Raw genomic sequence first — 27627 nt, 5'->3', positions numbered from 1 at the left:
CTTCCCATTTGCTAATGGGTTACCACCTACTTTAAGTAGGTGGTAAAATGCGAATGTTTTGCAACCGCATTTCGGTCACAAAACATTTGTACATTCCGAAGCGATTCGATATTAGGAAGGGACACCCTAAACACACCCCTTCCTAATAGTGAATTAGTGAATGGCAAACCCATTTTGTGATTCGGTAACAGGTTACTGAATCACAATATATGATGTGCTGCATCTGAAAAGCATTTTTGCATTCGTAAACGATTCTGCAAATTGGGCTATTTGAGAAGACAAAAAAGCTTCATGCTTGTGCCCCCTGGTTTGTAATGTCATGAGTAGACAGAAATACGCTCAAATTATAATAATGTTCTGATCAATAGTTATGTTGTAAAAGATCCAATTTGCTGTAGTTGTTTGTAGGAGTCTCTACACTTGCAGAATGACTGTCCTAATGATAAAGTTAGTAATATTTTGGAATCATATTTTTAATCTGTGGTTAATTTATCACTGTTTGATTTCAGCACTTGGCTAAGAAATATTGCAAATGTTTTTAATGAAAAGCAAAGTCAAATCAGGAGCAAATATATATAAAACCTCCTTTAAGGCATTCTTTTTGAAATATTTATTAAAGCATTGGGAGTTGTGTCATACACAGTATGGAAAAAGATCTTTATTGGAAGGCGGGGTTTTTTGTTAAAATTAACTGCAAAAGGCACTTGCAATGTTGTCTTCATCTTGAACACTGCGGACAGCTTCGTATTGCTGGTGAATGTTGTCTTTTCTGCTTCAAAGAAAATACATGCTGGGCTTCACAGATGTACCTTTTCACTCCAAATCCGGAGCATTCAGGGCGTTTTACTATGCCACGAGGGCCTCTCTTAAGATGATTCATTCTCTTCGTTATCACTCTGTTGAAAGGAATGGTTTGTTTTGAGTAGCGCATACCACAAATGAATCAATTATTAATAGAAATATTGCAACTGCATTATTTGAACTCAAAGACAATACATCAAATGCTACACGTTCCAGTTTGTATTTTACACATCCATGAGACGAAGTGAAGACAGCAACCTTAGGGCACCCTCTAGTGGTGATGACAAATAACATTTAACGGACACAAAAAAACATATGATTTCTAGGGTGAACGTTCAAAATTCTTGCTATTTTCCTGCTTTGGCGGGGCACTTATCTATCAGCTCCTTCGGTCTGGAAACTTACTCAGTGGTGAATCTGTGATATGAAATGCCATGACAAACAAACAAAATTAGACGGAAAAGCATAGATACAAGTGGCCCTTCCAATATGGCAACCGAATCGAAGTTCATCACGGGTGTCTAAGTTCAATGATTTCCTGCAGCTTTCGATGCAAAGATTGCTCAGGGTGTTTCAATGAAAAATCCCATTGGCGTAATTACTTTCTTACAGGACTATCAAGTGGCAACTTAGTCATGGAATCCTGAGTTCCAGGCCACACTTTAATAGACAAAAGTATCTGATTTTTAAGAGTGTGGTTTGGCTTATAGATATTAAAACATGGATAAAAGGAAAAAAAATCATAACTACCAAATGCACTTTTTCATAAATGTGTTATGCCTGTGGTAGCTCAGTGGCGTGTCGAAAGGCCAAAGTGTCATGGTATTACTGTGGAATGCATGTTGCTTGTCACGTTTTTTGTTAATCTTTACTTACAACTTTCAGTGGTAGAAATGCGAAAAATGTACATTCGAATAGGATCTTCATGTAAAGACCATCACCTGGCCAGACTCCCCAACACAGACCAAAACAGCTCAGGGTCTGTTTTATGCCGTAAGGGAGCAAGAGGAGTGGTGTCGAGTGTGGCCATGCCAATCATGGTCAAAGATTTGAACCCTATTTTGGCCGAGACAACTTTTCCATCCTGGGTGACTTTAACTACCACCTAGAACGGCACGATCTTTCTGATACCTCCTGTCTCATTGAGGCCCTAGAATCTTGCAGGCTTACGCAACGTGTTACGGGAGCCACACATCGTGCAGGACACACTTTGGATGGCATCTTCTCCAATGACCCCCGTTTGACTACCAAGGACCCGATCCATCTTTCCTGGTCTGGCCATCTGGCGGTCCCCTTCCTTCTGAAACATCATAGGGTGAACTCCTGTAAAACAGGGAACCACATAATAGAGACTACCAGAAACTTTAGGAATATTAATAGCAATTCCTTCGTGCCCTGGGCTGCAAGCCTTGTTACCACTGGCCTAGATAGCGTACAGACTGCAGTCGCTCACTTTGAACAGGTCACTACCGAGGCCTTGAATAAACTGGCCCCAGTACAATCTCGGCACCGAGCTAGAAGGAGACCGTCTGCCCCCTAGTTCTCCGACTCCCTTAGGCTTCTTAGGCAGGAAGTGAGGAGAAAGGAGAGGCTATGGCATGCTAGTTGGGACCTTAAGAACAAGGAAGCTCATAGACTTCTTGTTAAAAAATACAAAGCTGAAATCTTGCAGGCTAAACAAGAATACTTTGTCACCGTGACTTCCTCGATCTCCTCTCCAAAGGAGCTCTTTAAAACTGTTGACTCTCTGGTCAAATTGCAAGTCCCTGACCCTGTCATTCCTTCGCAGGATCTTTGTGATAAGATTGCCTCCTTCTTCCATACTAAAATCCAGGATATCCACCTGGCCCTCGAGGAACAAAGAGCTGTCCTTAGTGCATCTACACCTAGGGTTGAGATGAGCCTGATCACCACAGAAATCTCCCCACCATGCTCCCTGGACTCTTTTCCCCCGCTGGCCTTGCAAGATCTCGAGCTACTGCTAGCCAAGACCAAGTCTGGTTCCCCTCTGGATATCTGCCCACTGAAAGTCATCAAGCAGTGCAGGGAGACCCTTTTACCACCGCTGCTAGAGGTAATGAATCTAGCCATCAGAGATGGTATTTTCCCTGTAGAGTGGAAGAAGGCGGTAGTAAAACCCCTGTTGAAAAAGGCCTCTCTGGATCCGGGAGTACTAAAAAGCTTCCGGCCTATCTCCCTGCTCCCTGCCCCAGCGAAGATGCTTGAGACACATGTTAACAAGCATCTCGCCGTCTTTGTGGAAAGCTCGGGATGCTTAGACTCCTCCCAGCATGGATTCAGGAGAGAATTCAGCACCGAGTCAGCCCTCACTATCGTGCTCGACAAGATCCGCACGACAGTAGATGAGGGCCAGACCTCCCTCCTGGTCCTGCTAGATCTAACTGCGGCTTTTGATACCCTCTCCCCCTCAGTACTTACATCGTGGCTGAGGGAGGTAGGGGTGAAGAACGCAGCTTTGGATCTCCTGACCTCCTTCCTCACGGGGAGGGAACAAAGAGTCAAGCTGGGGGAGTTCCTATCTCCATCCCGACCTGTGCTATGTGGGGTTCCTCAAGGGTCAGCACTCAGCCCGACCCTTTTCAATATCTATGTTACCCCACTAGCCAAATTAATAAGATCGTTCGGGATGGAGGTAGTCTCGTACGCAGACGACACTCAAATCCTCGTCTCTCTTCCCCATTCAGATGAACTAATCGCCTCCAAGTTTAGATCTTGTATGGAGGCGGTTGGTCAATGGATGATCCAGAATTCTCTGAAACTGAATGGGGAGAAGACTGAGGTGATGGTGTTCGGGGGGAAAGAAAACATCTGGTCAGCCAATTGGTGGCCCGACTCACTTGGAACATGCCCTTCCCCCACATCTTCTGCCAAGAATCTCGGGGTGCTAATAGACCCTGCACTTGACTTAGGCAGCCAGGTGAGCAGAACTGTTTCCACTTGTTGGGGCCTGATTCACACCCTACGTAGGATCAGGAAATATCTCTCCTTCCAGGCAAGAAAACAAATAGCCGTTGCTCTCATCGGCTCGCGCCTGGACTACTGTAATGCGCTGTATGCTGGACTTAACAAAGGACAGCTGCAGCGCTTACAGGTAGTCCAAAACGCCATAGCCAGATTTGTCCTGGATATTCCCAGTCGCTCCTCAGCCACTGCAGCCAGGAAAACGCTGCACTGGTTCCCGGTAGAACACCGTATCTGGTTTAAAGTTCTATGTATGACCTACAGAGCCATTGCCAAAAAGAGCAACACTGGAATAGGATCCATAATCTCCCTCTATGTCCCCCGAAGGAACCTGCGTTCCTCTGGGAAACTGCGTCTGGCAGCCCCCCGTGTACGAAGAGCCAGATGGGGTGGCAGAGCCTTCTCCACTCTTGCTCCTAAGTGGTGGAATGAACTTCCTTTGGATCTGAGATCTCTCCCGTCCTTACAGAACTTCCGCACTGCTTTAAAAACCCATCTCTTTCAGCAAGCATATGTGTAGGGTTTCATGTTTTTTTTTTCTGAATCACTCTCTGATCTTTTTGCTAGGCGCCTTGATACCTGCGGGTTATTGTTTTGCGCATTATAAATCTCCTTTCAATTCAATTCAAGATGCTTCTGGCATCTTGTCATGGTGAAGCAGAGTATGGTACAGAGGTCTGCTGATAAATGGACATTGCCTTGTCATACATGTATTGAGATCCAAATCATGTGCAACAAAAAATTTATAATATTCTTCATTACACAGAGGAAAATGTTTTATGATATTGAAAAAGGAGTAAGAAGTGGTCTCTGAATCAGTGTAACTTACTGACCTATGGCAACTTCATGCAGGAATTGAGACACTTATCTCTTCAGAGGATCAAACACAATAATCTAGGTGGTGCTAAAACGTACCTGGCCATCTATTTTGACCATATCTTTAATCAGATGTTGAATCTTATCGATGGTGTTCTTCGGCGATGATTGAAAGTGTCCATCTGTAGAAGTTAGATATACAGTCTTTGAATGGAAGACTTCAGAGGAAAGGAAACTAATTTCCCTACAAGCATGCATACAACATAACTAGAAGAAACAGTAAGTGCAGGCCACTTGCAGCAGACATACAAAATATGCACATCATCCCCAAGAGTGTGATTGAAGTTATTTACTCGTATGTGTCAAGAATACCAGGCTAGCACCAAGCAAATCCCTCAATGAGGAATGAACGCCTCCTCTTCCTTATCTGTGAATGTTACTACACAGTTTATGACAATTTTTTTAATCAAGTGAATCCCTCAGTGGGTGAATAATGCCTTTGCTGCCTCATCATCTATGAATGGGTATATTACAACATAATTTATATGAACCTCTCAGTCAGTGAATAAAAGCCTTAACTCTTTATCTATGAATGAGTATGTTAGTACATACATCATCCAGTGCACAGCAATGCTATGCCCATTGGCGCATTTTACCCCTTGCTCGATGATTTGTAAGAACTGGTCCTGTGTTTCTCCATGTTAACTCTCTTTTTATTATTTTAGTCCACACGTGAGAATGTGCGCCATTTTTCCAAGTTTCTCCTGTTCACCATGTGCCCATCCGGACCTCGATATGTAAACACGACAGAAGCGCTTGCTAGGGGCGGGAAATGGAGTATGTAAGGTATAGAGAGGGAGGAGCAAAGAGAGAGGATATCCGGTTAAATAGACGCCAGTTTAAGGAGTACATATTTATTTATTGGCACACGAATGAGTTTGGAGGATTTGCAGCGTTTGTCACAGGTATGAGAGAGAGCCGTTATAGCGCATGAGAAACAGCCTATTTTTAGACTCAGAGAGGGGGGACAACTTTGGAGGGTAAACTATTGGGGTTAAGAGAGTCAACATCTTGCTTGGAAGTTAAATCGGGGTTGATAATGTGCTCGAGAATACGGCAATAATGGGGCAAACAGGTCTATTTAACAGTGCGCAGGTTGTGATCCGGCATCCATTGCGGGAAGGTTTTTGTCAAATAAAGAGGGCGAAACAGTAAAAAATAAGAGGCTGCAGATGACATTTGATTAGTAAGATAATTGGCAAGTAAAACTAGTATTTGTAATTTTTGTCATTTGAGGTAAATGTGGGACATTGTAAAGAATGTGAGCACGCTACATTACAGCACGATTTTGTGATATATTATTATTATTATTCTGCGTACTGATTTCGTTTTATTGTTATTTATTCTTCAGTGACCCCTGACGAAGGGCACAGTCTGCCCGAAATGCATTGTGTTTTATTTTGAATAAACGCTGCCTTATTTATGAAAAGCGCTTCTGTCGTGTTTTCATATCGAGGTCCGGATGGGCACATGGTAAACAGGAGAAACTTGGAAAAATGGCGCACATTCCCACGTGTGGACAAAAATAATAAAAAGAGAGTTAACATGGAGAAACACAGGACCAGTACTTTCAAACCATCGAGCAAGGAGTAAAATGCGCCAATGGGCATAACATTGTTGTGCATTGGTTGGGGGGGGAAAGGTCTCCCCGCTTGTTGGAATTTTGTCTAAATCGCGTCATTTGGGCATGACACTGAGCCAGGAAGCACGCAGATTTGTTTCAGTGCATAATTCAAGTGAAATGTGGAGAAAATGGTATGCATCTCTCCCCCGATGTGTGAGTACATACTTCATGACATTTTATTCCGGAAGCGAAACTCTCAATGAGTGACTTACACCTCCTGTTCCTCATCTATGAATGCATTTGTTACTACATAGATCATAATATTTTGTTCCTAAAATGAATCCCCCAGTGAGTGAATAACATCTCTGCTCCCTCATCCACCAATATGTTACTACATAGTAAATTGCATTTTATTCATAAAGCTAAGCCCTCAATGAGTGAATGAAAGCCTCCGCCCCCTCAACTAGGAATTAATTTATTACGTAGCTCATGACATTATATTTACAAGGGATTCATTTAATGTTTAATTCAATGTTTATAGGAGGTGGTGCTAATATGTATTAGTAATAGTACCATTACGATGTTATTAGCTTCTTTTGACTATTATCTAACCTGAAAGCATTGCAAACACACTATTTCCAGTTTTCAATCGATGTACTGTACATTATAATTCGGAAATGCTGTGCAAACACCAGACATGCAGCATGTAATAGCTACTTCAAAGAAGATCAGTACTCAAAAAACAAAAAAACAAATAAATTGTTGAAAACCATGTATTGCTTCTTCTAATAGGCCGAGACTGCCTCTTCTTTCTACTGATTATCTTAAGTTTATACAAATGTTACTATGCAAGCAGACAAGGTACTTTTTCAACTGTGATGTGTTACTACCCTAGACATATGGTGTGAAGGATTAGCGGCGCACATGTACCCATGGTACGAGTTAGCGCTGGTGTACATTTCTTACCTTTCGAAGCAAAGAATGAGCGATCAATCCTGTAAAGACATGGAAGAGCAGATTAGGGTCAATGAACTGGTGTTACTCATGAATAGTGACCACATGTAGTTGCTGTGGTATATCATGTGGTGCTCATAATGTTGGCAATCTACCTGCTCTCCTCCCCCTCCAACAGTGTCCTGTAAAATGCGATCTCAATATCCAGGGCCCTCTTGACGTTCAGCAGCTCCTGGTTCTCACGCTGCTGGCGTGCCACTGTTTCATTCATGTTCTGGATTTCAACACGAAGTTGGCTGATGATGTCTTGGTTGCAAGCAGTTTCCATCACAAAGTTATCTTCCCGCTCATGCATCTGGAGCACCAGAGACTTGTTCTGCAAACAGTGATAGGACCAGTGGTCATTCCAAGGACACTTTTCTGAATTATGACTACTTATTATCATGGCTAAATGAGAATGTGTGGGTGTCAAGTTAGGATGGGCTTTCAGAAAACTAAACCCAGCAAGTACATGAACCAGAAATCCCCCAAACACCAGTAGTGGTTTAGCAAATCATGATTGGGCCCTATTGTGCTATATGAATTTAGGATTAAATAATGGCCTTGGCTACCATTGTCTGTGTTTCACTTGCATTTTAACTTGCATTTTCATTTCATGTCACCTTAAAGCTGCAGAGTAGGAGAGTTTCAAAACAGCCTTGTTCGGAAAAGAATGTGTGTTTTAAAGAGAGAGAAATATGTGAAATGTAGTTCTCCGTCTCAGTGTGTGGTGCTAAAGGCAGTGGTGCACAAATGTGCAGTATGTTGTACATTGGCTTTGACATGCCCTCATGTCATCTTGAATTCTGAGTTTTACACACACAAGCAGGCCCGCAGGTTCAGATTGGTTTCCTCTTTCAAGGGACTTTGCATACTTTCTGAAATGTTTTTGTACTTTCTCAAACCGATGCAAGATTAGGGAAACATGTAGTATGGGAGCGCAAAGAAATATGTGAAGCATCCTGTGCCTTGGAATGCTTGCTGGCACCTGGCCAGCTTCACTAATTTTCTGGTGCATTCAGAACAGTATAAAACTGGAGTCTTTTGACTTGGAAATCGGGTTCTCCTACTGAGGGACGGGCACACCCATTCATGGAAGCATTTCCAGGCTTGCGAAGTCTCTTGACCCCAGATGAAGCTAATGCAGCTGGTGAGGTATTTTCTCTGATCATTGGTTTTGAGACATATGTGCATATCCATATATATATGCTGTGGCGAAACATATGGAGCAGGTGGGAAAAGGAAAGAGCATGGAGCACATTTAACGATCATGTGTTGAATAAAATTGTCAGTTGGAAAAGATTCATTGATGATTTATTCAAAATTTGCACCACAAAATTTAAATTTACCTATTAGATAAGCAATGAAAGATTAGTATTCTTAGATACGGAAATCTATATCAAGGATAATGAAATCCAAACAATGTTTAGATTTGATCAAGGGCACTGGATGCCCGAAACGCATCATGGAGATTGAGAAGTGAGGAGAAATAAACAACTTTTCCGTCAAATTGTCTGGGTTTTTCGTTTCTCACAGTTCGCCAAAAGGAAATGCTGGGAGCAGTGTTAGATGTATATTATTGCACTATTCCAACAAGAAACACACACTACTCCGGAGCAGGTGCCTGTCTTTAAGGGCGTGGTAGTAGGACCACGAATTCTATTCAGCTTGAATTTATTCAAAAGAAGAGACTGCACTCTTGAGGGAGGAAAATAACTCAATTTAATTAGACGAGTTACAGGTACAACGGAGACGTTTTAGATTGAGCCTTCATTAACATGCTTACGTGCAGCCTCTCCATGTATTTTAAACATATCATTACCTACAACTTCCTGTGTCATCAAAAACTCATTGACATAGACATAGGACAAGAATCGAATGCATAGTCCACATTACATTTCTTGGCCTCCATATTGGAACATGTCTATTTCCCACTGAAATCGCGATTAAATATTGCTTCATTATCCTTCACAGTCAATAATTTCTCACATTGACAACGGGGGTTTCACTGTTAATTATTACATGTTATAATTATTTATTTCACATTGATTTATAATGCTAGGAAATCATATATGAAAACATTTTTGATATAACACACGCTGACATGATAGTGCTCTTTATGAGCCATTTGTTGAGTAATTCATTACATTGTTTCTTTCAATTGAAATGCAATACACCTTATTGTGTTTATTGCTTGGAATGTCTATGGCAAGTAATGTATATTGGTAGCACGATCCATTGGACTAAACCAGCCAGTGAAGCAGGGTCTTGCATTACTCTACATCATACCAGGTCTGGGTTGGATTGCAGCCTTTTATACAGTAGTACATGCTATCTTGAGAATTGTATTCATATGAGGAGATAACCAAAAGTATGCACTATTTTAGTGACACATGAAATCTGATCAGAATATAAGGCAAGCATGGTTTTCCCCGTTTCAATGTTACCGGACCCAAAAAATGTGAAGTCTGTATCATGCTAGCAGCACATTGAGGCAGATGGACCGTGACGTGGAGCTACATGTAATGCATTTGGGGCTTACAAACAAAAATCAGCCTAAACTCTTGTACGTATTATCAGAATAAGACGCTATTTTGTGGAAGGGCAAGCAAATAAAGGGAGCAAAATTGCCACTGGAAACATGGAGACATTAGATACATTTTACTCACAGTTACTTTCAGTGCATCGACTTCCGAGGTCAGGGTCTGTAGCTGCCTACGGGACTCATTTGATTCCCGTTTAGCTTTGCGCAGGGCATCACTGTTCTGGATCGCAGCTGTAGAAAGTTCTGCAAACTGGGGTACAAAAGTAGTAAATTGTGAACATTTGAATAATATAAAATCTAGATATCAGTGAGGTGCAGGCTTCATGGTCTCACAATAAGACAAGCACAAGGCCAACATTACTGTCCATGTGAATCTAATTCACTAATAGTACACTGCTGTTAATAAATCAGTCACACTTAATTTAATAAAATCTTTCAAATAGGGCACAATACCATAAAACTGGGATTTCATGTTGCCAAAATTCACCAGATTGAAGGGCATCGTCCATTGAGTCCATACTCAATCTGGAGTCCAAAAGCATATAATCGAAAAGCTGCTAAGTTTCTAAATACTTGTAAAATCAATGAAGTGCCATTTCAATCGTTATGAGTGCAAGTAGTGATACATGAGAAATATGTAATCAGTGGGTAAATCCATGCCAGATGTACTAAACACTAGTTGCAAAATACTGGTTGCAGTATTTTTGTGACTAGTGTGGTATTTTACTAACAAATAGGTCGGTTCACAAAGCACTGAAGCGTAGTGGGTCACAATTCCACCTTCTTCATGAATATTAATGAGGTCGGTCACAAAATTGGGACCTACTATGATTCACTGACATCACAGGGATGGTGGACTGCTGGGGTCTGAGATTGCTTTTGAATAAAGCAATTGTTTTTTAAATGCATCCCATTTTCCTTACGAATAAAATAATTAGGACATTGCTTTTAAGAGTAGGCAGTGGTAAAAAAAAAAAAATTCTGTCAACATTACCATTTGCAAAATGTCTACCGCTAGCTTTCAGTAGTAAGTCATCTATTAATGCTTTATGACTAGATTTCAGTTGCAAAACATTCATACATTTCAACCAAATCACTATTTGCAAGGGGTGCCCTAAACATGCGCTTTAAAAATACTGATTCAGGTTTATTCACACGTCCAAATCAGCCGCGGCCTGCACAGGTAAGAGCGGAAGGGCAGAGTGAGGAGGGATTTTGACGGGCGATGACCAGGGTGAATTAGTTATTTATTTAATTTTCCATGGTCATCGTCCGTTGAAATTCCCCATCACCCAGCCCCACCACTCTTACCTGTATGGCCACAGCTGGTCCAAATTGCAATTCGGTAACGTGTTACTGAGTCTCAATTGGGAATATTACATACAAAAAGACCATTTTGCAGTTGCAAATGGCCTTATTTTGTGAATCGGACCCGGTACGACGACAAAAAGCCTAGTGCATCTGGCTCCGAATTCTTAAGAGTGGTAAAAATAATCTGCTGGTTCATGACCTTTGGCTTATGACAATGATGAATTGCCTTTTTGTCTATAATCTAATTTTTATTAAATACCATTCTGTACCTTGGCCTTGTACCAATCATTTTCCTCAGAGAGGTTTTTGATTGCCATCTTTTCGTACTGTAGGCGGACCTCACCAAGGGAAGCTGCCAGGTCAAAATTAGGCACATCTAGTTCAGTGATGTTGTTGGCTGGCTTCTTGATCATATGTGACTGAAGTTCCCAGATTTCCTGCGAACACAAAAAACAGAAGTGGCGGCAAACAATTCAAGAGGACAACCCACACCTAACCCAGAGGGGAAAGCAAGCTTTGTACGTTAAAGTAAAACAGTTTAAAAACATTAGCACATGGTTAATGTCATTTTATTGCAGTGAACAGCTACTTCCTCTGTTCTTTTTTCACTCTGTCAGTGTTTAATGAAGCTTCCACTGCAGCAGAGAAAATATAAACTGATTAAGACATACTTTGAGGAAAACTACTTTATTTATTGTAGGTGTTATTGGTGTTTGATTTACTTAAAGAGCATGCAACGAAATTCACTGAAGTAGTGTTGAAAGGTTTATGTTGCTCTTTTCCTTACCATAATCATGAATGTTTAAAAAAAAACTGTCAAGCAAAATATCTTACTTCATTGTGAAGCTTCGTCAAAAATTCGATTTCTTCTTGGAGGGTCTTTACTTTGCACTCCAGATCACGGCGTTCCTGTTTGACATTGTCAAGCTCCTTATTGAGACAGAAAACAATTGGAAGATGTTAGTAAATGCAGCTGTCCTCATTGTGTAGTCAACAGCATGTATGATACAATTTTAGGGTACTTTATGCATGCATGAAATGTAAAAAATACATATTCCCTCGTCCCCTGAAATATTTTAAAAAAAATAGCAGTAAAACAATCCACCCTCCCCAATGATCTTAATGAAGACGGAGATGGTATATTTTCATGATTTCATCTCAGTGATAGGCCACAACCTCATGATATTTAAGGAGGATTTGTTTGTGATCGCGGACTGGATGGCTTCAAACTACCTGCAGTTGAATGCCAGTAAGTCAGAAATGCTGTTGTTCGGGAGAGACCGTGATATGTGGTCTGAGCAATATTGGCCAGATCGACTAAAACCAATTCCCCTGGATAAATTGGCAGTTAAGAATCTCGGTGTTTGGATTGACAGGGGTCTCTCCTTTGATACCAAATCTAAATCTGTAGCTGGGACCTGTTTTGGACTCTTGGGAGGATTAAAACCTCTACTTGGCTTTTTTGATTCGAAAATTCGTCAGACCATTGTTCAGGCTATGATTTTATCTAGATTGGACTATGGCAACTCTCTCTATTTAGGTGCCAATAAGTCCAGTATCTGGCGTCTGCAGAGAATACAGAACGCTGCAGCCCACATTCTCCTGGCGCTCCCGAAATCTTGCTCAGTGTCCAAATTTCTACCTAAATTACACTGGCTGCCAGTTGAAAAAAGAATCAGTTTAAAACACTATGGGGGTCATTAGGATGGCGGACGAACTTCCGTCCGTCATCCTGTTGAGGGCAGGGACCGTCCTCCATAAGGGCAGAGGTCCTGTGCCTCGAATTAGGATGCACCCACCACAGAGGCGGGTGCATCCCCCATTTTTAACATTGCGGCGGGCGGTGCTGAAAGCACCGTCCTCCGCGATGCCAAAAATTCATGTTGTGCGTTTCAAAGCACAGCATGACAGGCACCGCGCGGTGCCTGCCATGTTGTACTTTGAAATGCAGGGGGGTACCATAGGTACCCCCTATGTGCACACCCCACCCCCCTTTACCATGGGGGCCCACAACCGGCCCCCAAAGCAAAGACTGTATGCCTTTCCGTGGCAGCATTGCAGCCACGGAAAGGCATTCCCCAAAGTACATCCTAATATGGCTGGCGGTGTCGGATAGACACCACCACCATATTAGCCCTGTTCCTCCATGGTCGCAAGGCGACCGCGACGGAAAAGCGGCGGACGGTCTTACCGTCCGCCGCGGACCTCCCCAGCCATCCTAATGTGGCGGGGGGTCTTTTCTGTGAGGATGGTGAACGGATTGCCCCTGCTGGGCCGGCGGTGGCTACCACCAGCCGGCGGGGGAAATCCGTCCGCCATCCTAATCGACCCCTATGTGTGGCACACAGAACTCTGACTCGACAAGCACCACGGGGGCTGGCGGATCTGCAAGCCTTTTACGTTTCTCGTGTACTTTACGCTCAGCTGACCAAGGGCTGGCTTGTATCCCCTGAGTCCTAAGAGCCAGAGCTGGAGGCCGCTCTTTTAGAACTCTCATGGCCAGACTATGGAACTCGCTCCTAGCCTCCATCAGAGGGATCCAGAATCATCTTGCCTTTCACAAAGCCATAAAGACCTGGCTTTTTCCGGTGTAACTCCTCTCCAACTTTTATAGTCTCAAGCCTTAGGTTTCACTGGGAAGCCCTGTTGCAGGAGCAGCCATGCGCATTACAAATCTTACAATAATAATAATAATAATATGGGATTATTTCAATCAATATACAGCTCACAAAGCTAGAAAACAGAATAGTCCACAGAACTGTCCAAATATTAGGAAAACATTGGTCAAGTGAATATAAATCCCTGGGGTGGGTGGGGCTGCTTTATTGCTGCAAAGTCATTTTTAAGCCAGTCACGTTTTACTATGAACTAAGATATAGCTTTCTGTGGGATCTTTAGCTTTCTTAAACAAGAATTTTCAATGCAATAGGTCTAAAATTTGTGAGAGTTAGAATATATAGCTTTTCATACTGCAGTTTTCGTATTTATAAGTGCTGAAAATAATAAGCGATGCTATTGCTCAATTTACTGCCACTCATAATCAAACTTGTATGCATGAAAAACTCATTTGGGCCTACGAGAAGTCAAAGGTGTGACGTGCGAATCATAGCAGATGTAACGCGGATCTATTTAACTCGATGGGCTTTCTGTCAGTAGATACAATGCGTTAAGGATATCATTTATACCTTTATATTTAGGCATTCCAGCCGTCTATAGCCAAATATTGGTCAAAGCACAGAGGAAAAGTTTAAATACATTGTTTTGTTATTGAAAAGGCACACTTACAGAAAGCTTTCGTATGTAGAATTCGAACACAAGTGCAATGTACAACTGCAGCTCTACAAAGCGTGGAAGATATTATTTGCAAGCTTTTAGTTTGCCATTATAGCTATCCATAAATCTATTATGGACGGTCTGCATTGAAAAGTGGTATTGTCCATGCGGGTTAAAGAACCCAATATGTAGTAGACCATTTTGCTACTTTAATAGGAAGGCCCAATGTCAATACTACACAGACCTTCTACAGTACAATCATTGAAAATGCTATGAGGAGAGCATCGCTTTATAGGTTTTGTGAGCAACGTGCAAGCTAGAGAAAAAGGATGAATCTCTGAATAAATCAGAGCTCCCAGAACTCTCGCCACACAAAACAACACTTGGTAGTCTGTCAGCTGACAAATGGGCTCTGGTAAATATGTATAACTAGACGACAGAGTTAGTAGGTTGGTGGGAGTCTGTAGAGACCATCTATATGTTTGTTGGTACTTTAGGTGGAAACGATTCCTGGGTTGACATTAGATGCGTCCCTGTAAATATCACTGGTACAAGAAATATTATTAAGGAAGAAACAGTAGGAGAAACACTTTGAGGTCGATAAAATGAGTACCATTGAGCTGGGTAACAACAAACATCTCGTATGCAGCGCCAAGATACCAGTAGTGGTGAAGGTGTGCCTTACAAATACACATTATATGTAGAAGTAAAAGGGCCAGTCCTCATGGGAGGTAATGAACGAAGGCAAGGCGGTACTAAGGAGGGTCCAACAACATATTAAAGAATCAGAAGCCAGCATTTACAAAGGACAAAGACACATGCCAATGAAAAATAGACTTCTGGCTGACCACAGATCGTCACAGAATATTGTGGCAGCTGTCCTGAATTATTTGGGAAAAAGGCTGTAAGAGGGCAAGGTGACCCGGTCTCTGACCCCCAAGGCCCCCGTAGGGGATCCCAAAAGGCAAGAAAGTAAAAAAAACTAACCCAGACACCACAGTATTAAACAGCTAGTATTGGCATACCCAGCTAGGACACATGGTTCAAAGTTATGTTACCTCCTCTAATAAACGGATACACATTACAGCAAGTTTTACACCACTTTCTGCTCTTTACTGGTATTATACAGCTTGTATGTGCATTTTATATAACTTCATGGTCACTGGCACTCAATGAGGTGCTCTACGTCATCTTAAAACATAACGAAAACTTCAAATGAAACTCCAACTTTTTATTTCCTGTCATAACCCCTGTGCATTGCCTCTATTTGAATCTCCGATCCCAGCATACACCTTACATTAATCAAATTGAGTGACATGTAGTATCCAGTGCTTCTGGGGATGCAGCACTCGAGGTGTTGCTCAGTCTGTACCAGTGCTTAACTTGAGCAGGTGGTTTCCGGTGTTCAGCACCATCACTTAATTGTCACCACACAACACAACAGGAGGATGAGGAAGAAGGAAGACAAAGCGAAAATAAGCTTGAAGGCACCAGTCTCTTGACTACACCCATTGGAGGGAGGGAGAGCAGGGTGTGAAGGAAAAAGCATGGTAGCAGCAGTCTCATGACAAAAGGGATGGAGTTGAAAGTAGGAGAAGAGGTACAAAGTTGCAAAACAGGAACTATTTACGATTACGGACCGAGTTAAATCCGGCTCCCTGGCGGATCCATGCCCTCCTGATGTGTTCAAGTTAGCATTGCCAGGTATTGAGGAAGAAGTCTTGCATCTGTTGAACACTTCCCTTCACACAGGACAGGTCCCTCTAGCTTTCAAAGAGGCTCGCCTGATTCCACTACTAAAAAAACCTGGATCGGACACGAAGTGTTTGAAGAACTTCCGACCCATCTCCCAGTTGCCTTTTCTGGCTAAGGTGATTGAGCAGCATGTGCTGGCATTGCTCTCAGGACATCTAGAGAGCAATAACCTGCTGGAGTCTAATCAGGCAGGGTTCCGCGCCAACCATAGCATGGAATTAGCCATGCTATCAATCCTGGATGAATTGAGGAGTTGTGCTAATATAAAAACACCGAGCGCCCTGGTACTACTGGATCTCTCCGCGGCCTTTGATACTGTGTGTCATGAACAACTATTGTCGCGGTTGAGGTCTTTTGGTATCAGGGGTATAGCACATGCATGGCTTACATCATTCTTGCAGGGCAGGACACAAAGAGTACAGTTGGGGGACTTACTCTCCACCTCTGCTCCCATCACTTGTGGGGTTCCACAGGGCTCTGCCCTGTCACCCCTACTCTTTAATATTTACTTGCAGCCATTAATTGCACTCCTGAATAGGATGGACTGCCTAGTATACAACTACGCCGATGACACCCAGATAATCATCCGGCTGGATGATGGCCGGGAGCGTCTACCAGGTTGCAGGACATACTCAAAGCCACGGTTAATTGGATGTCCGAGAACTCCTTAAAAATCAATCCGGACAAGACGGAAGTGTTGCCCATTTCCAACCCCTGGAGCGAGAAATTCTGGCCTGTGGAGTTGGGTGTGCCACCGGAACCGGCGACTGCAGTCAAAAGTCTGGGCCTGTGCGTGGATGATAAACTCTCCATGAAAAAACAAGTCACCACGGTAGTGGGTACCTGTATAGGTCTGATGCGACAATTGAGGAAGACCTCTGCACTACTCTCATTTTCCACCTTGAGACACGTGGTCTCAGCCACAATCCTGGCTAGGCTGGACTACGGAAACTCCCTGTATATAGGTCTACCCCAGTGGTTGCTGGATAAGCTGCAGGGGGTAATGAATGACGCAGCCAGGCTGATTTATAAGAAACTCAGGACTGCCCACTCTTCCCCTCTGATGCAGGAGCTACATTGGCTCCCGATTCGGCAGAGGGTTGTATTTAAAGGATTGTGTATTGTACATAAGGCGCTGTATGGTAATGCACCAAGATACTTGAAATCCCGCCTATCCCCATATACACCTAGCAGGACTTTGCGCTCGTCGGACGCTACCCTCTTGTCCCAATCCCGCTTCAAACTGGCCACGGTGGGGGGACGCGCTTTCTTCAACACACTCCCAGCTTTGTGGAACAAACTGGCCCCAGAACTAAGGAAGGAATGCAATCTGTTATCCTTTAGAAAAAAGTTAAAAACTGTACTGTTCAAGCAAGCATGGAGCAGCCTCTAGGCGTACTGTTAAGATCAAGTAAATGCCAAACCCCCACTACGTAATCTGGACAAACAGCGCTTAGAGACCCCGGTGGTTATAACACGCTATACAAATTAAATGAATAAATAAATAAATAAATAAATATAGTTACATTGTGCATGGCCTCCAGGCTACGTGTCAAAACATAGAAGAGCAAAGAATAAACACAAGCATTTGCAATGCAATAGGTCTCGCATTTACGAGAGTTTCAGCTATTGGCAATAGCTTAAAGTCTCACACATGCAAGAGCTATTGCATTGCAAATACTTTTTTTGTAAAAGTGCCCCATGCTGCGCTTACACATAAATGGCAGCCAAGCTCCTTTCTTTAGCTCCTTCGATGCTGGTGATGGAACCATTCCGTCATCAGTCACGGTTGAGCTGTGCTGATGACGGAATGGTTCCGTCATGATCACACCCAGTTAAGGGATGTCCAGCACCATAGACGAGCTGTGTCCAAAGAAAGGTACACAGTGGCCATTAAAGTGAAAGCGTAGTGTAGGTCACTTTTACAAAAAAAGCGTAGTAAATGCGCCCCATGCTGCAGTTTCACTTTAATAGCGGCTGCGCGTCTTTCTTTAGACGTGCCACGTCTAAAGAAAGGGGCGGGCCTCCATTAACATGAAATTCTGGCAGGGGGGCTTGTAAACAAAAATAAAAAAGTGAATAGATAGAAAAAATACAGACGGCTGCATTTGGTGCCACAAGAAAAGCAAAGGCTTGGCCATCACTGTGGCGTGCTGTGCTATAAAAAAGAAGTGTTAGGAGAGAGCGTGTCTTGCCTGCAACAGCAGGAAGGTGAAAAACATTTAACGAAATAGTCGTCGGAGGCTTTCATTAAAGACAACCAAGTAACAACACATGTAAGAGGGCCAGTCCTTAACAGAGGCTACAAGACGAGACATAGCGGTACTAAGGTGGGACTACTAAGCCTATTGACCAACGAAAAGCCACAGTTTAAAAAAAACAATGACACAGCCAATGAAAAATATGGGCGATGAGTGGAAGGAGCTTCAAGTCCATACCCAAATACAGCATGCCTCACAGAGCAGTGCATGAGCTGCCCAGGCTTGACCTAAAAATAACAAAAATATATCTCCAGTGTTGATGCACAAACAGACATCTCCTGTATCTGCAAGAAAACACATAAAGTATTCAAATTTGATTTTAATAGGATGAAGCCAGCTGACAAAAGTCCTATTTGCACAAAGTTTGAGGGGCTTAGCTGAATCTGTGTCCAGTGATTTAGGGCTGAGATAGGGTAGGCATTATAGACACTGCAGTTCTGGTGAGAGTCGAAATTATCCGCAATTGCAGATGATTGGGTAAAATTGAAGATTGGAAGTGATGGAGAGTAAATGTCATTTGATGGCTACCTTTATCAATTCTTACTAGTAAAGATCATTGCAACAATAAATTCCTCATGAAGACATGTTAAACGGTTAAGTCAAACAACGTAAGAGACACATGATGCATCATTATAAAGCATGAAGCGTGTTCTAACTCGATCAATGCAAACATTTAAACAATGAGAGAAATAAATGAGAATACACATAACTGTATCTATGTGTTGAGAGAAAATAAAAAATATGTTAACATTGAGAGATTTTGATAACATTTATGAGTGCATCGAAATATGAAAATATATATAGGGGGGAGGGAGCACACTGCCTCTCGTCCCAGCACAGTTCACCCCATTGCATCCTGGTAAATGCAGTATGCTTACTTTCAAAGTTGCTGTAATCTTTCACCAAAGTTGGTGCAGGTAGTGCTGTTATCTCTAAACACGTGTTTCTGGGTTTATCCCGTCATCAGTAGAGAGGAAAGAGTAGTACGGAGCAGAGAAAAATCATCAGGGGTTGCTGAAATGGTGCCAAAGTCTTCACAGGTTGCAGTACCTTTCCACAGGCACACATGTGCATCCCAGGAGAGCTTGTCAGCTCGTTGGCTCGGGAGCCTTTTGAGCACAGGGGGGGAGGGAGCACACTGCCTCTCATCCCAGCACAGTTCACCCCATTGCATCCTGGTAAATGCAGTATGCTTACTTTCAAAGTTGCTGTAGTTTTTCACCCAAGTTGGTGCAGGTAGTGCTGTTATCTCTAGACGTGTGTTTCTGGGTTTAGCCCGTCATCAGTAGAAAGCAAAGAGTTGTAAGGAGCAGAGAAAAATCATCAGAGGTTGCTGAAATGGTGCCCAAGTCTCAGAGGTCACAGTACCTCTTCACAGGCACACAGGTGCATCCCAGGAGAGCTCGTCAGCTCGTTGGCTCATGGAAGCCTTTTGAACACATGGGGGAGGGAGCACACTGCCTCTCATCCCAGTACAGTTGATCCCATTGCATCCTGGTAAATGCAGCATGCTTACTTTCAAAGTTGCTGTAGTCTTTCACCAAAGTTGGTGCAGGTAGTGCTGTTATCTCTAGACACGTGTTTCTGGGTTTGTATGATTAATGAATCATGAAACTCATTTTGTTTCTTTTCCCAGATAAACCATCAGCTGTCTTTCAAAGCCTTGTACTGTATGGTTAGGATACATGTATTTTGAATTTGTCATTAAATCAGATTTGAAATGCAATTCTTCAACTGTCCATTCAAACTGAGATTTTTATATAAATGTTTTCATGAATTATCTTTATCGATGCTGCCTTTTTCTTTTAGACATATTTCTAGTCAAGGTGTGTACCAGTTTCTGCAAATCAGCAGGGATGTGCCAGGAAACTTGCGACACGCATCACAAACCTTGCGCCACCAAAGATGCGCTGCATTTACAATGCGCTGCATCATGGCGCAATGAAATGTCGTAACGTTGGCACAGTGCGAGAGTTGTGTCGCAGGCATGACGCAACTCCAGCACTGTACCAACCCGGCCTATCTTGCGCATGGAGCGTCACTACTTACGCCTTCTTCAAGAAGGCGCAAGGGTTTGACGCAGCGGGGTCGGAAAAGTGACCGAGTGAAATCTTGGAGATTTCCTTCAGGCACTTTTCCGAGGCGTTACTGCACCAGAAACCTCCCCCCCCTGTACCGGAACGACCACATGAAACCTGTCTCAGGTTTCATGTGGTGCAGGGCTTTACAACGTGACGCATCTCCCTAGATGTGTCACGTTGTAAATTCCCTGCAGCATGGCGCCAGCTTTACGCCGCCGCTGCGTCACAGAAGTGACGCAACAGCGGCGCAAAAGTGGCGCATGGGACTTGTACATCTGCCCCTAAGAGACCTACAAAAGTTTAGTTTTGGAGATAAAAGTAAGTGTCCCAAACCTGTCTGTAAGACTTGCCGGTCTTCTCCGCCTTCTCTCGCTTTATTATTTCATCCTTCAGCCTGAAAACAAAAACATGACAGGAGAATCAGGAACAATTCCTCCAACAAACTTTCTGTCACAATTTGGGGTGTTATTGTGCATGTTTTCTTAATGTATATAAATTGTAGCAGGCAAAGTAAAATGTAAGATGCTCTGATTCCTATAGGGGCCTTCCTTGCACTTCATAAAAATCTGAAAATAAAATTAAAAAAGACTAAGAAACAGTCCCGGCTCCTTAAGGGAGTGCTTCGGGCGGTGGGGCGGGGCAGGGTGGAGGGGTAGTAAACTCCAACATACTGCCGACTGGAGTTAAGTACATATATAAATAAAACAAATTACAAGGGGTTGGGTCTGAAGGATGGTGGGAGTGGGGGTGGCTGCCGATCTCTGTATTCACACCCAGCCTCCAATCTCAGCAGCACCTCTGGTGACATAACACAACTCCCACCCTCTCAAAAGATTTGACCTCAAATGCAGAGTACTGTGGGGGAGTAGTCAGTTGGTCGGCATGGGGGCATTTCAAAGTGTGAGGCTATGGCACAAGTTAATTTATTTTTATTTTATTTATTTATTTAATGGATTTTTATATAGCGCAAACTGTACCCGAAGGTTTCAGAGTGCTTTACAATAGGACCAGTTACCTAAGGACTTCAGAGTACATGAGTTACATAAAAGATAAAAACTGAAAAACTCTAAATTCACATAAGAATGGTAGTAAGTATAAAAGCCTACTCCAGATTTTAGTGGTTAGAGTTACGAATTGTCCAGATGTCCTTCAGGCTTGTTGGGATGGTGGCTTACCAGCAGTGGCCTAGCACAATGAAGAAGCTGTCAAAACTCTTCAAAGCAGCTGCTTGGAGGCAGTAGAAGGATCCTGCCCCTTTGCCGCCTCGGTCTTCCATTTGTGTGCCACTGCGGTCGTGGCCACTCCACAAGGGCCCCCGCTCTGGATCAGGAGATCACCGGGAGGCAGCTGGCCAAGAATCAGAGCGAGCGCTGCCTCCTCCATGCAGCACCCCCGTTAGCCAAAAAAAAATGCACACCTAAGAAACCCAGCTTGGGAGAGATATGCACCTGCGGGAGCAATGTCGAAAAACAAACTGTATCTAACTTCATGAGCTCGCAGCACTCAAGAATTCACAGTTTGGCAGGCAGAGGGCGTGAGAGAGTGGCCATAGCTTTATTAAAGAAGAGAGCAAGAGAAGACACGGGTAGTTGGGGGCACCCTGGAGAATGGGGGGCCTACCGCACCCCACGGCTGCGGGGGCCTGTGTTACGCCACTGCTCTTCCACTAAATCCAAAAGGCATGGTCCCTCCTCCACGCAGGAGCATCTCAAGACCCATGTCTTCAAGCAATCCTCCCTCTCTATGTAACCTCCACTCTTAGACTTTCTGAAGAGTGTGATGCCATAAAATGCATTCATCCAATGGCTCAGCTTGTTTTTCTCCCTCACCAGTCCACCACCTCACATCATGCACCCTCCCCACTTTCAAGTGTAGCTTCTACCCCAGTATTTGATCACCACCGTTCCCGCAGCCCAGTATCTGATACTGCCACTCACCATCTGGCCTTCGCCATGTCATGCCTCACAGCAACTCCTCTCTGTTACCTTCCTGTTTCCCCATTCCATGTCTTCATCCATCTACCCAACACCTCCCCTATCCCCTAACAGGCATGTCATATCCACCTTTAGTGTCTTCTCCACTGCCTACGCTCCGTTCGCTGACACTCCTGCCCCCCCCTTCCCAGTTGTGTTTCTGTACAAGGTTTGGTCTCTTTGTAGCTTCGTTCGATGTTTAATGGTCCAAATACATAGATGCATGCACCTCCACATTGCCTCGCACTGGCATCCCCTACCCCAATGGGAGTGAGTAGGACTAGTTCAATCAATAAATCAATCAATCAGTGGTTTAGGTTCCAGGTTTTAACAGCGATGTGGGAAAAAGCTCTCCTGCCCGTTCTGCTTCTGCGGATGTGGGAGACCTCCGCCAGGGCGAGGTCAGCTGAGCAGAGGCTTCTCTTGAGTACGTAGAAATATATATTCGGCCGTTGAGGTATTTGGGTCCGATGTTGTTGAGGGATTTGTAGGCGTGGGTGAGGAGTTTTTAGGTGATCCTCTTCTCGACGGGGAGCCAGTGAAGGGTTCGGAGGTCTTGGGTTATATGTTTGTGGTGCGGTGTCCCTAGGACGAGTCTGGCTGCAGCGTTCTGGATGGTCTGGAGCTTGCTTATAAGAATTTTGTTGATTCTGGCATAGAAGGTGTTGCCGTAGTCAAGTCTGCTGGTGATGAGTGCGTGGGTGACGATCTTTCTGCAGTCGGGGGATCCATTTGAAAGTCTTTCGGAGGATGCGGAGGTGTTTGAAACTGGTGGAGGATACAGCGTTGATCTGGCAGTTCATGGAGATGGAGGAGTCAAGGATAATGCTGAGGTTCCGAGCGTGGTCAGTCGGGGTGCGTGGGCTTCGGGGGGCCACCAGGTGTTGTCCCATGCGGAGGTGCAGGGTCCGAGGATGAGGACCTCGGTCTTCTCGAAGTTGAGCTTTAGGCTGCTGTCCTTCATCAAAGCTGCTACACTTCTCATTCCTTCTTGGAAGATGAGTATGGTGATTTCTAGGTTCTTGGTGAGGGAGAGGATGAGTTGGGTGTCGTAGGCATAGGATGCAACGCTAAGCCCGTGCTGTCTGACGATGGCAGCGATGAGGGCCATGTAGGTGTTGAAGAGCGTTACGCTTAGTGAAGATCCCTGGGGTACTCCGCAGACGATGTCAGTGGGGGCGGAGAGGAAAGGGGGGAGTCTGACCCTCTGTGTTCTGCCAGAGAGGAAGGATCGGATCCAGTCGAGGGTGGATCCTTGAATTCCTGCGTTGTGGAGTCTGGTGGCTAGTGTGCGATGCGAGACTGTGTTAGAGGCTGCGGAGAGGTCTAGGAGGATGAGGGCTGCGGTGTGTCCCTGGTCGAGCAGCATGCGGATGTTGTCGGTGGCAGCGAGGAGGGCAGTCTCTGTGCTGTCGTTGCTGCGAAAGCCAGATTGGGAAGCGTCTAGGATGCAGTTTTCTTCGATGAAGGCTGTTAGCTGGGCGTTCGTGAGTTGTTAGGTGACTTTGGCAGCGAACGCGAGGAGAGATATAGACTGGTAGTTCTTCAGATCCGTTGGGTGAGCCGTTGTTTTCTTGAGGAGGGGTTTCACCTCTGCGCGCTTCCAGTTTTCAGGGCAGGTGCCGGATGTGAGGGAGGAGTTGATAGTGTGTCCTAGTTCAGGATCGATGGCAGCGGCGGCCCTGTGGAAGATGTGGCGGGGGGAAGGTGTCCGTAAGGGCTCCTGAATGTGTATTCTTCATGGTTGAGGAGAAGAGCTCGGCAGACGCCGTAACCCAGGAGGTGATGGTCGGCTTCTTGACGGTGGTGGGTGGTGTGGTGATGTCTTCTGCCGGCTTGCTGTAATTGTCTGTAAAAGGGCCTGGATCTTCAGGTGGAAGTAGGAGTTGAGTTTGTTGCCTAGTTCCTGGGAGGGTGCGATGTCGCAGAATGGTTTTGCGAACTGCTGAATGACGTTGAACAGTTCCTTCATGTTGGATGCGTTGGTCTTGACTTTGTCTCTGATGAAGGTTCTTTTGGTGTTCCTTATACGCTGGTGGTAGTCCTTCATGGCGATCTTGTGAAGGTTTCGTGCTTCAGAGGCATTCAGGTTTCGCAAGGTTTTCTCCAAACGTCTGCAGGTACGCCTGGCTTCTTGGAGTTCGGTGGTGAACCAGGCGGCCTTTGGCGGGCGTTGTTTGGTGGTGTGCCAGAGAGGTGCCAGCTTGCCTGCACAGCAAGAGACCCCGCAGTGGAATTCCCTGGCTGCGGAGTTGGGGTCGGTGGTAGACCTGGGGGGGTCTTGGAGGAGGGTGAAGTTCAGGTGTTCCTCTGTGACCTTGCTCCAGTTCATTTGAGCAGGCGCGGGGCAGGCTTGGGTGCGGTGGTGTTGTTGACAGTGAAATGGACTCAGTGGTGGTCTGTCCAGAGGGGCTGGGTGGTGTGGCTGAAGCGGATGTTAGATCCTCCTGCAAAGATGGGGTCGAGGGTGTGTCCAGCTCTGTGGGTGGGCCTGTTGAGAAGCTGATTCAGTCCTAGGCTGGAGAAGTTCTCGAGGAGAGTGGTGGAATTGGGATCCTGGTTGTTCTCGAGGTGGGAGTTCAGGTCTCTGAGCAGGATGTAGTCGGTGGAGGTGATGGCGTGGGGTGCGGCGAGCTAGGTGATGGTAGTTGCAGGCTGGGTGCGGGGTCCCGGTGGTCTGTAGATGAGGGTGCCGCATGGCGTGGTCCTCGGTCTGGAAGTGGAGATGTTCTGTGTTGGAGTGTGGGTCGCTGGTGCTGGATGTGGAGAGCCAGAGGGGGATCTTGTGTGCGATGGCGAGTCCTCCTCCCGGGAGGTGTGGGCGGTCCTTTCTCTGGATCGTGTAGCCATCAGGGATAGCTCTGGCGATGTCGGGCCGGATGTGGCGTTGGTCCAGGTTTCCATGAAGAATGCGATGACGGGCGAGAGGGTGTCGATCAAGTCCCAGATCTCCACGGCGTGACGGTGTAGGGAGCGCATGTTGAGAAGGATGCAGTTGAGGGTTTCAGTGGGTCGTTCAGTGGGAGGTCCTTCGGTGGCTGTGGGCATCATGTCGATGTTAAAGGACCTTCGGCTGTGCCCGCACGAGAACTGCCCATGGGTCTTGCTAGGCGCGGATCTTACGCAATCGGTATGTGTGAACTGCTGGGTCTACAGCCGGGCTGTGGACCTCCAGAGCAGCGCTCCATCTACCAGCAGCAGTCTCCCTACCTCTTCCGTCCAAAGAAAAATTTTAAGCACTTGTTCTGAAGGCTGCTGGTGCCCTTGCCTGCTTTTTTTTCTTTCCATAGCGCTCCATAATCTTGCCCCCCACACCTTCCCAAATATTCAAGATAAAGACAATTAAGGAGGACAAGTTGGTGGCATGCCTTAATCCGCCCACCCACCTTCCTCCTACTCCTCCCAAATTATCAATAGTTAGACACTTAAAGAAGACGCTTGGGAGGGGGTGCCAACGTTGCTTTTACCCAGACTGTTCCTTGAGCAAAGGCCGGCTCACGACAACCCTCTGACCAAGCCCTGAGAGGCTTGGTACACTCCTTAAGAAGCCAGAAAGGCTTTGCCTGTTAATGCTATAGTGGGGTGCCCCTCTGGACCTGCCCTCAGAAGCTGGGCATGGAGGTCAGCAGGTTTACACTTATTGCTACAGTGGGATGCCCCTCTGAGGCTTGGTATGGTCCTTTGCAGGGTACAAGTCCAAAAAAAAGAAGTGGGGGGACTAACCTAGTTAATCAGTATGCAAGTGGCATCACAAAGCGTGGCTTCGCAAGCGTGTGACATAACAGCGCGTGACATCACAGTGCGAGACATCAAAGGAACTGGCATCACAAGAAGTGATATCAGATTTTAAGCCCTCACATATATGTTTAGCAGGTGAATCATGAGCACATTTCGAGTATACTTGCAAACCCTCCTGATTTAGGCAGAAGATTCACACTTCTGTACCCTACATATAAAACAATGTTACCTTTTGTCAGCATTAAGCTTTCTCTAGCCCTAGTGCTTTAAAAAGAATAGTGATATTTAAATTATTACAAGGCCTCCTCACGGGTAATAAGCGTATATAAATGTAATTTATTTTGTGCAAATACTGGGAAAGGCCAACACACCTAACGTTCTAACAGTGCATGAAAATCTCCTAAACAGAGCATGAATAAAGAGAAAAGCTGCCGCTCCTAAGTATGTGTGAAGTGCTAACAAAGTGCGAGCCTTTGTTTCCCCTCTACTGCATTTGCATCAGGTGTAAGGCTTCTGACTGTTGCCACCCAGGAAACTCCAACAAAAGGAGGCTTGATGACCCCCGAGAATCGGCCTTTGTTGTGGTCGAGTATACCAGCAGGAGTCAGAAATAAGAGAGCCCCATCCCTGCCTGCACGTTGTTGTGATGGAAAGCAGATAACAACGTGCAGGCGCTGCTGAATGTGTCCAGGTGTTTGGAAATTACACCAGGACGAATTCAGCATCTTTTTTAGTGGGGCCCACCTCCTTGGCAGGGTGGACGGCATCCACCCTGTGAAAGAAGTGGGGGGACGCCGTCCACCCGCGTCGACCCCGACTCGAGCCCCGGTCCTTTGGTGTCACAAAGGTTGCCAGCTGTTGCTAGATAGTAATGCGGTCCTTCGAAAGACCCCCTCAGACACCACCCCCTTACTTCTTTTGCAGCCGCTGGATTTCGTCGCTAAAGTTGAGGCGGTCGGCATCGACGCGGGTCTTCTCGTTGGTGAGCTGGTCCACCTGCCTGCGCAGCTCCCGCAGCTCCTCCTCGTACAGGTAGCCCACGCGGGACTTGCCCTGGCCCTTCCGCTTCTCCAGCTCGGCCACGAGGCTCTTGTTCTGCTGCTCCAGGAAGCGCACTTTGTCGATGTATTTGGCGAAGCGGTCGTTCAGCTTCTGCATCTCGACCTTCTCGTTGATGCAGATGAACATGAACTCATGATTGGTGGCATCGGCCAGGGAGGAGTCCAGAGTGTTCATGGTGCTGCTGCGGTGCTCCCCTGTGCTTCTCAGTGCTCCTCTCTGGTGCGCTCAGTCAGTGCCGAGGACCGGACGGGGGGACCTCTTTTAATACTCTCATGAGGGGGCCGCATCCCCAGAGGCAGCGACCGCAGCCAATGGGAGGACTGAGCGGCCCCAATCTGCCAATCAGCGCCAGGGTGTGACCTGGACCGTCCGGGCAGGACCAGCAGCAGGTCCAGGGTGCAGCGGCTGGGCA

At 45.3% G+C, this 27627-nt stretch overlaps 1 protein-coding gene across 1 annotated transcript; it reads right to left on the bottom strand.

Annotated features, from left to right (window-relative positions):
* Positions 1-572: 572 nt before the first annotated feature.
* Positions 573-27627, bottom strand: LOC147671292 (vimentin-like). The gene is made up of 9 exons (XM_086948096.1): positions 27067-27627; positions 20776-20836; positions 11907-12002; positions 11342-11509; positions 9886-10011; positions 7333-7553; positions 7190-7218; positions 4699-4781; positions 573-896 (listed from the first exon to the last, which is right to left on the bottom strand). The coding sequence occupies exons 1-9, from the start codon at positions 27387-27389 to the stop codon at positions 867-869; spliced, it is 1137 nt and encodes a 378-aa protein (XP_086804222.1). The 5' UTR covers positions 27390-27627; the 3' UTR covers positions 573-866.

Source organism: Lissotriton vulgaris, unplaced genomic scaffold, assembly GCF_964263255.1.
Source record: "Lissotriton vulgaris unplaced genomic scaffold, aLisVul1.2 SCAFFOLD_826, whole genome shotgun sequence".
Taxonomy (NCBI): Eukaryota; Metazoa; Chordata; class Amphibia; order Caudata; family Salamandridae; genus Lissotriton; species Lissotriton vulgaris.
This window is presented reverse-complemented; position numbering and strand designations above follow the sequence as displayed.